This window comes from Arvicola amphibius, chromosome 3 (genome assembly GCF_903992535.2).
Source record: "Arvicola amphibius chromosome 3, mArvAmp1.2, whole genome shotgun sequence".
Taxonomy (NCBI): Eukaryota; Metazoa; Chordata; class Mammalia; order Rodentia; family Cricetidae; genus Arvicola; species Arvicola amphibius.
The window spans coordinates 70267651-70282448 of record NC_052049.1 but is presented as its reverse complement, the minus strand read 5'-3'; the positions used below and the strand labels follow the sequence as shown (position 1 = coordinate 70282448).

Below are 14798 nucleotides of genomic sequence, written 5' to 3'. Positions count from 1 at the left end.
TGTAAAAACTACTTCACAAATTATTATTATGGGATTTTTCACGTGTCAGTTTTCATCTGCTCACAAAAACATTTTAAAATGTGATAATTCTTATACTATAGAATCTCTTCATATATATTATAATTTCATTTTTCTAATAGCTCTATTAGATCAGTATCATTGTTTCTTCATCATATATGACAAAAGTTCCTTTAAATAACTAATTTAAGATGAATCATTTTACATGAGGAACTTAAGGATTGGGAAGTAATGGGTCATGTAATAATAACTGCATTATTATATAACTAAGTTTGTTTTGCTTGCTAATACTTTATTTACATAGTTCATCAAAACCCATGGCAAAAGGAAGGTCTAACTAGCCTATGTTATATAAGAGGGAATTGTGGTTAAACAATCACCAAAGTAAAGAGAAACTCAAAGTCAGTGCTTGATGTCATTCTGACTTTCTGGTACCTGTTTTCTATGAAGAGACTGTATATATTGCTCAGATGTTATTAGAACCACCAAATGCAAAAGCACAACTTGCTTTGTATGGCCTCTGTCATTAATGGAAAATATGAGAAGTACTGAAAAGGAACCTTGTATATAACTATTCTTTTTCTTAAAGAATCTTTATCACAATAAATAATCATTATCAAATTTAAAAACTTAGCTCCATATTAAAAATCAATCCCGTTAATATATTTACAAGCCGAGATCATCTGTTTTCAAGGCAGCTTTCCTGTGCTCAGCCACTTTATCAAGACAGAGCAGACGAGAACTGCAAGCAAACACAAAAGAAAGCTATGCTTCTGGGATTCCTTCAAACTCTGCACAACCCTGAGCTTCAGAGGAGCGGAACCAACTATCCCATTCTTAATACAAATATTTGAAAGTACTTGCTTTCTTCTCTTGGTCTCTGGCCGAGCCAGGAAGGGGGCCATCAGGAGGCTCTGGCTGTTCTTCGGCAGGCAAGGAGGCACTTTTGTTTACGTCTGTATCTAAGCAACCAGAATGTAGAATCCAATCAGGAACTAGGGCAAGTAAATTTTTGCATGATGGCATTTTAAAAATTGAAACTAGTTTCTGTACAGGTGGCAAAATGTCAAGAGAATCTTCCAAAGTGCTCGATACGTGCCTCTTCCCTCTGCCACCCCAGGTCCTGCCCCTGCCAGCTGCACATCTGCGGCTGCTGAGCAGAACACATCCCCACAGGTGCTTCTAAAAAGCATTCAGGAATGTCACTGAGGTCAAAATGTCCTCAAATATTGCAGATACATCCTATTGTGCCCAAAGAGAAGAGCTGAGGGTCTTTGAATTTTTTTACTTCGTTTATATAAATTAAGAAATGTAAGGGAAATATGAGAAATGTAAATTTTTGAGGCATTGTCCATGGGTAAATACCTGAAGTCATAAAGCTGATTCCTCAGCTATATTATTAGGACTTTTGTTGACTTGCTTTTTATCTTTCAAAGGGAACAGACATAGGCTTTCCTTCTTAAAAAGCCAAAATTCTAAGGCATCCTGACTGCATCCAGACTGCATTCCTCACACTCCTGAAGCATCTTTCCAAGGGTAGTTCAAGAGCATTGTGACCTAGGAGAGATCTGTGATGTGAGCGGGGTCCCTCTCCCACCTCCAGTCCTTAAGTCTCTCGGATTTATGAGTCTATAGTGGGTTTCCTTGATTCTTATTGCTCATTCCCTTTGTCTAAACGAGGGAGAAGGGACTCAGTACTTCAAACCCTACTCTAGAGTTCATTGATAAGATTGATGAGAGTACAATTTTCATCAAGTTACAAACAGAGAAAAGAAAAAAGTCACTTTATTCCTTAATCTTTGTCCATGTATACTGGTTGAGGAAGCTCGCTCTTTGCCTTTAGAGGACCATGGAGAGATCAGTAGCCATGGCAGAGGGCACGGGTCAGGACTGAAATACTGGAGCTCAGGAGCGGTGGCAGGGAGCATGGGTCAGGACTGAAATACTGGAGTTCAGGTGTGGTGGCAGAGGGCGTGGGTCAGGATGGCAATACCAGGGTTCTACTTAGAAGAAAGTTTATTAAATTATTGCAAAATGAAGTGAATTATTTTAATTTAAAAATGTTTTTTCTCAGTTTTAAAATTAGAATTTGCATATGTTATTATTCACTTGGCTTTCATATGTAGAAATGAAGTTATTGGCTAGAAATGGTTCTGGATTTGCCTGCTCCAAAGACTTAGGATGTTCGTGGTGGTAAGTGATAAACCTCAACCCAGAAATAAAGATGGCCCATGAATTTGACTCCAATATTGTGTCCTGCAACGCTAAGCTAAGCTTTAGAGCTTCAGACTAGAGTCTTGTCTGGGTTACAAGCAGACTATGACTCCCAGCCCAATCGGTTATCCCCGTATCCAGGACCAGCTGACATTGAAATCAGTTACTGAGTGACTCCCAGCCCAATCAATCAGTTATCCCCGTATCCAGGACCAGCTGACATTGAAATCAGTTACTGAGTGAAATTCGATGGTTCAGATTCCAAGAGAGTGTCTGGAAACACCAACTCTTTATGGATTAAATTGCATCACTTCTTCAAGCTTTAGCTTTCTCTCCTATAAAAGGAATTAATAATGATTCTACCACATGGCTGACTGAATGCAACATATACGAAATTCAGTTATATACTTACATCTCTCATCCAAGTATCAAGCTACTAAAAGGTAACCATTACTAGTTATTTCAGAAGGCAACAATTATCTAAGAAATGGATTCAAGCAAGGTCTTTCTTGGACAAACAACTAAATCTGATCTTGCTCACCAAACCTTTGGGATAATTTTCCTTCTTAAGTTCATTTTTTTTTCTGAGATAGGCTCTATTTGCTATGTAGCTCAGGCTGGCCTTCAACTTGTGATCCTTCTGTCTCAGCCTCCGTAATGCTGGAAATACGGATAGTTTAACTGCTTTGGACTCTAGCTATGAATAACTGATTTGTTATTCTAGCTATGAATAATGAGTGTGTACACACACACACACACACACACACACACATGCATACTATTGACTTTGACCTATGAATGTGAAGTCCTTCCTGGACATCAATAATCTATGATTCTTGTTTATTTAGAGTTAGTAAAATATAATTTAAAATACAAAGTTTCAAAATGCTCAAACTCAACCTAAAAATATTTTTAAATGACTGTATGCTGATCATCAATAAGCACATAAATACTCCTGAGTTGGAGTAATCAGTATTTAGGATATTCCAAGACAAAACCATGGTGTATGTCTCACCTTAGGGATTGCCAGTCTGTAGATCTCTTGTATTTACTACGATTTCTCAGGTACATGCCAGGGAATATTTTAACAAAGTTGTTGGGGCAGCTGGCCCAATCCCTGTGTTCAGGGGCGTGGCTGCCCCAGGGGAGTAAGGTCCTTTAAAAAGGACCGGGTCCCGGAAGGACTCCCCTGTTTTTGTCCCCCGCGTTACCCTCTGCTTCGCTGGACCCTTGGCTCTGTAAATTCCCTTATTTCTCCTTTTATTAAAACTGATTTATTATAAAAGGACTATTTTTGGTTATTTCCAAACTCCTCAGACCCCCGGTACACTTGGCGCCCTCCACGTGGGGCAGAACCCCGGGGGCAGTAGCCGCTGGGGACCACTCTTACCCTTCGCAGGCGGGCTGAACCGGCTCAATTCTAATTCAGCGGATTGAGCCAGGGCACGCACTTTTTTTTATTTCCACGTCTCCATACGGAGACCGTCCGAAGCCGATCGCCGGTGCCCGGCCTGCCGCTTTGCTCTGCCCAGGAGCTGTTTGCCCGTGTTTGCTTAGGCTGAGAACTCAGACCTGTTCCTGCCCCACAGTGTCACCGCACGCCGGTCCAGAGCCCCGTCCAGCCCCCTGGGAGCCCCGGGGCGCGCATGCGCGCACCTCGACACATTTTTTTTTTATTTCCACGCAACACCCCTGGCCTCATTCAGCGCTGCTGCTCCTGCCCTCCTGCCTCTCCACGCGTCCCCGTAGCCACGCGGGAGTTCCTCCGTGGCAGTTTTTTCCTTTCCTTTTTCCTTTTCTTTGAGCTGCCTGCATCTTAGTGTGGGAAATCAACCACGGGCGCCCCGATCTGAGCCGAGCCGAGATTGTATTTCCCCTCCCCCCTTCCCTCGGCTCCCGGCACATCCCTGTAGCCACCAACGCGCTCAGCCCCGGCTGCCCGCTCGCCTGCCAGCTGTTTGTGCAGCTTTTGCAGAGATTCAACGTTGATTTTAAGCTAGTGGATCATCCTGCCCGAGCCTCCCTGTCGCAGCCATTTCTCCAGCCGCTGTGAGCTCTGCTCTGAGCGCCCTGGTCCAGGACGCCATCTTTGGTTTCCCAAAAACACGTGAACCTAGGTGCACTGTGCCATCTATTGGCAGACAACGGTAATTACAGGTAATTTTTCATTTGATTGAAATTAAGCATTCAGATTGAAAATGTCTGATAATATCACTATTAAAGGATTCTATAATTTGTTTAATTACACGATGACTGAATTTTTGAGCGATACAGATGTGGTTTCCTTTGGCTGGATATTTACAGGGCTTGGTATCTTCTTTATTTTTATTTTTTTTCATTACAACGTGGTTGGAAGATAGAAAAGTGATAGAGTCCTTACAGGCAGGAGTTAAAAAAACTAAACAAGGATATAACTGGTTTGGAAAACACCAATAAACAGCTTGAAAAGACGGTTGCAGCTCTCGAGGAAAGGAATAGTAGAGTTTCCTCTGAGATGGCTTTGTCAATTGAGAAAAATATGCAAGAGTTTTGTAAACGGTTTGAAGCTTTCGAGGAGAAGTTTGAATCTCGTGAGGAAAGGAATAACAGATCTTTCTCTGAGATGGCTTTATCACTTGAGAGGAAAATGCAAGATATGGAGGCAGGAACAGCTGATTTGAATCATAAGTTGCAATCCCTGTCGGTAGGAACTGAAACATTATCTGAGAAGATTTGAACTGTTGAATGTATTAACAAGACTTTATCAAAGGGCTATGAAAGATTACTGGACAGAATTTCGATATAAGATGGCACCATTCATGCCATAAAAATTCTGTCCAAGGATGAGATGTTATCGGTCGGTGTGGAACAAACTTCATACCTTTGAATCCTCTATGAAAGCCTTGGAACATAATACTGGGCAAGAGATTGAGGCATTGCAGAAGGCAATGGTAAATAGATTTGAAAAGATCGAGGAAATTATGGACTCTCATGAACAGGAGCAAATAGTACAAAAGAATGTCCCAACCCCATCGATAAATAGAACTCTCCGGGATAGCTTTAACAGAACTCTGCCTATATTCCCAGTGATAACTACAGAAAAGGTAACTGGTTCTAAAAACCCTAAGGTCACCAAGGAATATACATGGGAACCCATCCGTATGAATTATCTGAAAGAAATTAAACAAGCTGTTATGAATTTTGGGATACATAGCTCCTTTATTAAGGAGATGCTAAAGTCTTGGTCCATAACCATGAACCCAACACCAAGGGACTGGTTGGACCTAGTCTCGGCAGTTCTAGAGAACGGACCTCAATTGAGCTGGAAGTGTATGTTCAGACAAGAGGCTAGGCTTTTAGAACAGCAGGAAAGATCAAAGGGAGTTGACATCACCCTAGATCAAATTATGGGTGAAGGACTTTATTCTGATCCTCTAGAACAAGCTAATTATGATGAACACACTTTATCCATATGTACTACCGCAGCCTTGAAGGCTTGGGACAGGGTTCAAGACCCAAGACAGAGAACGGAATCATATATCAGAGTTAAACAGGGTCCGAGAGAACCATTTGTTGACTTTTTACATAGACTAACTAAAGCTGTACAAATAGGGATATCTGACCCAGAAGCAAGGCAGGTAATAATTGAGTCCTTGGCCAATGTAGAGTGCAAAAGGGTTTTGAAGCCTCTAAAGATCAGATCAGCACCTCTGGAGGAATGGGTCTTACATACAATGAATATTGAATCGGCTGAGTTTCACACGGAGACCTGGGTAGAAGAAGCCATTGCCAATGGTAAAAGGAGACATCAAAATACCAAATGTTTTAATTGTGGCAGAATGGGATATATGAAACAGAATTGCAGACAAAGGATTTACAGAAATAATAATAATAATGCCTTTTCCAGGACTAACAGGAATAGGAGGCCTCAGCCTTCAGGTTTATGTAGGAGATGTGGGAAAGGTAGACACTGGGACAGTGAATGCAGATAGTCAAGAGATAGACAAGGAAATCCGCTGCAAGCAGGAAACGCCATGGGGGGCCTCTTGCAGGCCCCCATGGCGAATGTGGTCCAGTCATTTCCTGTTACAACGGAGAACATGCCTTGTCAGGACAATTAGAAATCCCCATGTCTGCTGTTAGAAGCAAAAATAGCCAGAAAGATGAATTACGTGTATTTTGGCAAACTTCTATAAGTGATCAAAGACCGAAGTTAAGAGTGTGTGTAAATGGCATTTTCATTACTGGCCTGCTGGACACAGGAGTGGATGTTAGTATCATTACTCCAGAATCTTGGCATCCGTATTGGCCTCTACAGGATGTAAATGTTCGACTCTTGGGAATTGGGACCCTATCTCGAGTAAGACAAAGCATGAGATGGGTTAACTGCATTGGTCCTGAAGGACAAATAGGAAAATTAAGGCCACATGTAGCTAATATTGCAGTAAATTTATGGGGTCGTGACCTATTGCAGCAATGGAATACTCAAATTAACATTCCTGCTGCCTCTAGAGCATATATTTCTGAGGAAAACATCAAAAGGTATTACAGATGGCGAAAACGAGCCATTCGGGCTGTACAAGCACACAAACCAAAGGATGCCCCTCCAGAATCACCAACGGCCCTACCTCTAAAATGGTTGACTAAGAAACCGATATGGACAAAACAATGGCCTTTATCTGAGGAAAAGTTGCAAGCTTTAGAACAGCTAGTACAAGAGCAATTGGATGCTCAGCATATAGAAGAATCTACCAGCCCTTAGAATTCTCCTGTATTTATGGTTAAGAAAAAATCTGGTAAATGGAGAATGGTGACGGATCTCAGAGCTATTAACAAGGTTATTCAGCCTATGGGCTCTCTGCAATCTGGACTTCCTCTGCCTTATTTATTACCAAAAGGGTGGCCTCTCATAGTTATTGATTTGAAGGACTGTTTCGTCACCATAACTTTACAAGAAAAAGATAGAGAAAAGTTTGCCTTCACAGTGCCTACTTATAATAACTCTCAACCTACCAAGAGATACCAGTGGACCGTCCTCCCACAGGGCATGTTGAACTCTCCCACCCTGTGCCAATACTTTGTAAATCAACCATTACAAATAATACGCAAGATGTTTCCCAAATCTATCATCTATCATTATGTGGATGACATTTTATTGTCTGATTCAAACGTGGATACCTTAGAAAGTCTGTTTGAAGAGGTGAAAATAGTTCTACCTAAATGGGGATTACAGATTGCTCCTGAAAAAATTCAGAGAGGAGATTCTGTTGATTATCTAGGTTATAGAATAGGCTTGCAAAAAATTAAGACACAAAAGGCACAAATTAGGAGAGATCAACTACAAACTCTTAATGACTTTCAAAGGTTGTTGGGAGACATTTCCAGCCTTCGACCGGCTGTTGGGATAACACCTGATATGATAATTCACTTAAACAAAACCTTAGATGGGGAAAGAGACCTAAACAGTTCCAGAGAATTAACAGCTGAAGCAGAAAAAGAACTGACAGTGGTTGAAGAAAGATTGCAGGAAGCACATGTGGATAGGGTGAATCCAGAACTCAGTTGTATTCTCGTTATATTGCCTTCAAAAATTTCTCCTACAGGAATTTTAATGCAAAGAGATGACATTATCTTAGAGTGGATCTTTCTACCTCATAAGCCAAGTAAGAAATTACAAACCTATGTGGAAAAGGTTTCTGAACTAATCATAAAAGGCAAATTGAGACTTCGTCAACTAGCAGGCACGGACCCAGCAGAAATCATAGTGCCTTTCACCGCTGATGAGATACGAAAACTATGGGAAGATAATGAACCATGGCAAAGAGCTTGTGCTAACTTTTTAGGAGAAACTAATAGCAACTATCCAAAAAGCAAAAGGCTTAACTTTATAAAGAGAACTTCTTGGATTCTTCCTCGAATCGTCCGTGATGCTCCAATAACTGGAGCCTGCACATTTTATACTGATGCTAATAAATCAGGGAAGGCAGGCTACAAATCAGAAGACTTGAGTAAGGTGGAACAAAGTCCTTACGATTCTGTCCAAAAGGCAGAGTTATTTGCCATTCTTATGGTGCTAAGGGATTTTAAGGAACCTCTTAACATTATTACTGACTCACAATATGCAGAAAGAGTTATCTTACATATTGAAACTGCTGAATTCATACCCGATGATATCGAACTAACCTTATTGTTTATCCAGGTACAAGAAATGATCAGGAACAGACTTTGCCCTATGTATATAACACACATCAGATCCCATACAGGTCTGCCAGGTCCTTTAGCACAAGGTAATGCAGATATTGATCAGTTATTGATTGGTAGTGTGCTGCAGGCTTCCGAATTTCATGAAAAGCATCATGTCAATAGCAAAAGCTTGAAGAAAGAGTTTTCTATTACATGGCAACAAGCTAAGGAGATTGTAAAGAAATGCCCTACTTGCTCTTTCTATAACCAAGCACCATTGCCTGCAGGGACTAACCCAAAGGGCACTAAAAGGAATGAAATCTGGCAGATGGATGTGTTCCACTTCGCAGAATTTGGAAAATTAAAATATGTACACCATACCATTGACACTTATTCAGGATTCCAATGGGCAACTGCTTTAAGCTCAGAAAAGGCTGATTCAGTAATCACTCACTTGTTAGAAGTTATGGCCATCATGGGTATACCTGCACAAATAAAGACGGATAATGGTCCAGCTTATGTCTCTAGGAAAATGAAACGGTTTTTTGCTTATTACAACATTAAGCATGCTACAGGTATACCCTACAATCCTACAGGTCAAACAGTCATTGAAAGATCAAATAGGACTATAAAGGATATGTTGAACAAACAAAAGGGGGTGGAAAATACCCCCAGAAATAGATTACATAATGCTTTACTAACCTTGAATTTTCTCAACGCTAATGAGAAGGGGACAACGGCTGCAGAAAGACATTGGATAATGGAAAAGTCTGCTGAATTAAATCAACCAGTTTATTTCAAGGATGTGCTGACCTCGCAATGGAAGCCAGGAGATGTGCTGCGTTGGGGAAGGGGTTTTGCTCTTGTCTCCACAGGAGAAGAAAAATCGTGGATACCATCAAAGTTAATAAAGGTTCGGTTTGAAGAGGAGAAGCCCCTTGGAAAAGAAAAATAACAATTCATGCACAAGGATGGTGAACATACTGATGGTAAGAGACCTATAGTTCGGGGGCAAGGTTCTTTTCTTATCTCCACAGGAAGACGCTCACCTTCAAAGGATCTGAGGGACCCTGGATATCTTGAATTCTGATGGATGGAAACCAGTTGCAACCCATCAAGGATCAACATTAACACTGGGTAAGCTCCGTGAGTATAAAAAACAATTTTTTGAATGTGTGTCAATATGCATTTCTTTATAGTTATTTAGAGCTGGTTTCTTGGAGTTGGACTCTGGCCCAGTCCCTCTCCAATTCCAAGCTTGTTTATAAAAGATTTCTCAGAGTTTCTGTCTCAGGTTAGGAGTCATGTTATGAGACAGAATAATAACAATATGTTGATAATGGTACCAATATATTTGCCTTCTTTGCCTTCCCTCATATCTATGTTTGTCTTTAATGCACCTTTCATTGAAGATATGCATGTATATGTCTGTATGTGTCTTTGTAGATAATGCTTATCTTTCTCGCAACAAACGACAAATTTTTTCTTCAGTAATCTTTGCAGTTTCCAGGATGAAGATGGGGCCCCGCAACATCAACTCCAACTGGTTATTATGACGTCATGTTTTTGTAGTGCTAATATTTGGCCTGTTTTTTGATTTTTGTGAGTTATTGTTTTTTGAAAACTATATGAGTGTTGATTCTTGTATATTGATATATTGAACATTGTATGAGAGTATGATACTACCTCTGTTTAAAACAATTGTTATATTGACATTGTATACCATATTGCAATGTACATCTCTACCTCTGATATTATTTATGTAATGACATTGTTTACTATATTGCAATGTACATTTCTACCTCAGATATTATTTATGTAATGACCCTGTTTGCATTTGGAAATCATTGTCTTCATTTATTGCACAGTTGTCTATTCTATTAGTCATACAGTTAGATAAGTGTTGAGAATTATATGTTTGTCATATTTATATTTAGGATAATCAGGTTTTTTAGACACATAGAGGTTGTATTTAGTATAGATAGCATAATCTTCAACTTCTTTGAAGAGCTGTAGAACATGGCCTTTAATCTAACCTAGAGTTTTGTAATTATGAGACACAATCACTCCTGGCAACAATGCTCTACTCCCGAGAGAACGTTGAGCACCAAAGACACTCCACTGGGAGTTTGTCTTCTTCTTGGCAGAACTGGCCTTTGGGCAAAGAAAAGCCCATACCTCCATTACTGACTAAACTACGAAATATCCATAAGTGGATAAAACGGAATTGTCTTATCTTGCCAAGACAGGATAATGATAGTTCTACTAAAGGTTCCTTGCCATTGTATAATGGTATGTCAGGTTTTATCAGGCCTCAGCCAAAGTTGGTTGCCTCAACATTGCTATCAAGATTTCGTGTGGTTGCCCAGGTAGTCAATTGTCTCTGAAACATTTTGGAAGTTTCTCGTTTGTGCTTCCTGGTTGCTTTAGTAATATTACTTTCCTTCTCAGATCTTTGATGGGGTTGAAGATTAGATAATTGTAGCTACCTTCTACATTATTTAGACTTCCCAAAGTAGAATGACTAGTAAAATTTTTTGTTATATGTTCCTCGCCTAATATTGTTTACTTCTTGTAATTTTATATGATCTGTTCCCATTGTATATAGTTGTATTTGGTTTCTGAATCTGCCTTATTTAGACAAAAGGGGGAGATGTTGGGGCAGCTGGCCCAATCCCTGCATTCAGGGGCGTGGCTGCCCCAGGGGAGTAAGGTCCTTTAAAAAGGACCGGGTCCCAGAAGGACTCCCCTGTTTTTGTCCCCCGTGTTACCCTCTGCTTCGCTGGACCCTTGGCTCTGTAAGTTCCCTTATTTCTCCTTTTATTAAAACTGATTTATTATAAAAGGACTATTTTTGGTTATTTCCAAACTCCTCAGACCGCCGGTACACAAAGTAAATCTTCTGATGGGTAGAATCAAAGAGTCTTGGGAAAGAGACAAGTATTTTTAACTCACATAAGGAGTGCATGTGGGCAGTGGCAGATTGAGTTATCTGCCAGGTTCTATGCCCTCAGCTGAACTAGCCTCTAACCTAGGCCTAAGCAGGAAGCTATTATTGGCAAAGTCTTCACTTTCCTTTTTTTCCCTATATTTTCCCTTTTGCCTCCACCAGTTGTCTCAGCACTTCTAGGCCACCACGCCTGGAGAGACTCATTTGAATCTGGAGTATTTCTTTGGGTCTAGTATCTTTTCTTTGCTATTCTGATTTTACATGCTTTGGTCTTATAATAACCTCTGATGTGTTTACCATTTAGTATTTATAAATTATTTCTCATGGTCCACATCATGACTATTTGATAAGGAAGGTAGTTTAATTACAACTATCCAAACACTACAAGTAAAAGTACAAAGTAGTTCAGATGTTGCATGACTCATGTGAGTTCATGATGAAGCCAACTAACTCTTGTTTCTAAACCTTAGTCTTGTGTTTCATTCTATAACATGTCTGAAATGAAATGACCTCTAGTTTCAGAACATACGGATCACCTAGCAGAGTGTTTGGTGAATGAGCACATTTGGCTCCCTTTTTGGCTACTCATCACAGGATAATCTTTTTAAAAACTATTTTTATTAATCCTTTAAGAATTTAACACAATGTATTTAGATCATATTCACCCCAATTTTCAACTCCTCTGATATCCATCCTCCAAGTCCAATTTCTACTGTGCAAATACTCTTGGGTATCAGGCCTGTCCTAGATTGTGGTTGCCCTACCCAGGATCACACCCTTAAAGAAAACTGACTCCTCTACTCCCCGAAGCTACCAAATGCCAACAGACCTTTAGCTTGGGTAGGACTTTGTGCCCAGCCACCCCCATATGTTGGAATTTTGTTTAGCTTGAGCTTGCACAGGTGTGCATACTGTCGCAATCATTTATGTGTTCACATATAAAACTGCCAGAGTATGTCTAGAAAACACTTTTCCTCTGGTTATCCAATACTTCTGGACTCTTATGTCTTTTTGTCCCCCTCTCCTACAAACATCCAGGAGCCTTGTGGGGAGGGGTATGACTTTTATGTCCCAATTAGGGATGACTACTCCACAGTTTCTTTTTCTCTACATGTTACCACTTGTGAATCTCTGTTTTAATTGCCATCTACTACAAAAGGAAGTTTCTCTAATGAGAGTTGAGAAATGCACTGAATCTACGTATATAGCAATCAGATTCCAGGTATGTCCTTTTAGCAGAATAAGAATAGTCAGTTCTTTTCTCAGACCTATGACTATCTAGTCACAAGTTTTTGCCTGCAGCGATAATACCAGGTGTTGATACCATTTCATGGAGCAGGTCTTAAATTTAACTGGAAAGTTGTTGATTACTTTCAAGATGTCCATGTCATTACTGCACCCGTGGGCATGTTTTTCCAGGAGACTTACTGTTATAGCTCATTGAGTTTGCAGCTGGGTGAGGTTAATGGTTGCATTACTCTTTTAGTACTTTGTGTAGCACCTTCCAGCACTAGGAAAGCTAATCACCGATGGACATTCTAGGACAGTACAAGCTTGATTTCTTCATGTTCTATCACTCAAATATATGGTGTCTTTAGCAATAGGACCTTACTGGCAAGTTCTAGAGGGTAACTAAGAGAAATAGCAGTACCCTGTTATGTTTTGGGGTTTATTGAATCTCACTGGCCAGCAACTCAACAGCAGAGGCAACATATTCTTTGTACTAGGATAGCATGTGGTGTCTAGTTGGGGTCTTATACTCCTATTATAGGGTTACTCAAACTCTTGTGTATGTATATGTACATATTTTAGGAAATTTCTACAGTAGTAGGTTTCTATATGGCTTTTTAAAAAGGTCTTTAGCATTAGCTATCCCTTCCCATGTTCCCCCTTTCCTCTTTATGTCATTGTATTCTATTGCCCCTGCTTTAAAAAATTTCTTTCTCTCCCATGACTCATTCCTAATTTCCTAACTGCAAAGGGTATTTCAAATGAAACACACATGTCTGAAGTCTCAAAGATAGCATGCACATGTGACAAACATTTGAATTGCTTGTCTTACTGGATCTGGGTTACTGAACTTTGTTACTTTTCTATTGCTGTAAAACACAATGACAAAGATAGCTTATGGCAAGAAGGAAGTGCTTATTTGGGATTCCAGAGTTCCAGAGGGACAAGAGTCTATCACCATTGTGGTAGGAAGAATGGCTACAGGTAGAAATGCAAGCAGGAACATCTGAGAGCTCACATCTTGAACCAGAAGCAGAAAACTGAGAAAGCACACTGGGAATGGCACAAGGCTTTTAAACTTCAAAGCTTGCCCCTAGTGACATACTACCTCCAGCAAGACCACACCTTCTATACCTCCCCAAACAATGCCACCAATTGGGGACCAAGTATTTAAATTCAGACCATCACACTAATTCAGGATGAATTAGTTTTCCAGTTCCATCTACTTACCTTTAATATTCTACTGTGTAAGTGCATCATATTTCCACTATCCACTCATCAGCTGAATGACATGTAGGCTACTTCCTTTCTTGGCTATTGTGAACAGAGCACAGTGAACATGGATGAACAAGTGTCTTTGCAATAGGATATCATCTTTTGGGTCTGTGTCCAATAGTAGTATATAGTAGATACATTTCTAGCATTTTGATCACCCATGCTGATTTCAGTAGTATCTGCCTCAGGTTTCACTCCCACCAGCAGTGGATAGAGTATTTCCTTTTCTCAACATCCACCATTATTTGTTGTCCCTTTAAAAAATCTTTGCCTTGCTATTTGTGGTAAGATAAAATCTAAACGCAGTTTGAATTTGCATTTTGTATCTCTTTTATGGAGAATTCTCTGTTTAGTTCCATGCCCCATTTTTATGTTGTTTTCTTGATACACAACTTTTTCTTTGCATATTCTAGATACTATCTGTCAGATGTATAGCAGACTTTACTATTCAATAACAACATGCTGACCTCAGCCCTCTTATTCACCTGCCACTGCCATCCTGTCTCCAGCTGTCACTGCCATCCTGTCTCCAGCTGTCACTGCCATCCTGTGTCCAGCTGCCACTGCCATCCTGTCTCCAGCTGTCACTGCCATCCTGTCTCCAGCTGTCACTGCCATCCTGTCTCCAGCTACCACTGCCATCCTGTCTCCAGCTGTCACTGCCATCCTGTCTCCAGCTGCCAGTGCCATCCTGTCTGTCTCCAGCTGTCACTGTTATCCTGTCTCCAGCTGCCAGTGCTATCCTGTCTGGCTCTAGCTGTCACTGCCATCCTGTCTCCAGTTGTCACTGCCATCCTGTCTCCAGCTGTCACTACCATCCTGTCTCCAGCTGTCATTGCTATCCTGTCTCCAGCTGGCACTGCTATCCTGTCTGTCTCCAGCTGTCATTGCCATCCTGTCTGTCTCCAGCTGTCACTACCATCCTGTCTCCAGCTGTCACTGCCATCCT

General features: G+C 40.6%; 1 protein-coding gene across 1 annotated transcript in view; it reads right to left on the bottom strand.

The window, feature by feature from the left end:
* The window catches only part of Fam81b (family with sequence similarity 81 member B), an 86174-nt gene extending 84781 nt beyond the window's left edge, over positions 1–1393 (bottom strand). Inside the window, exons 1-2 of the mRNA XM_038323904.1 lie at positions 1384–1393; positions 883–980 (exon numbers count right to left, since the gene is read on the bottom strand). Coding sequence (XP_038179832.1) covers positions 883–980; positions 1384–1393 — 108 coding nt within the window. The remainder of the gene's footprint in view (positions 1–882; positions 981–1383) is intronic.
* Between the last annotated feature and the right edge of the window lie 13405 nt (positions 1394–14798).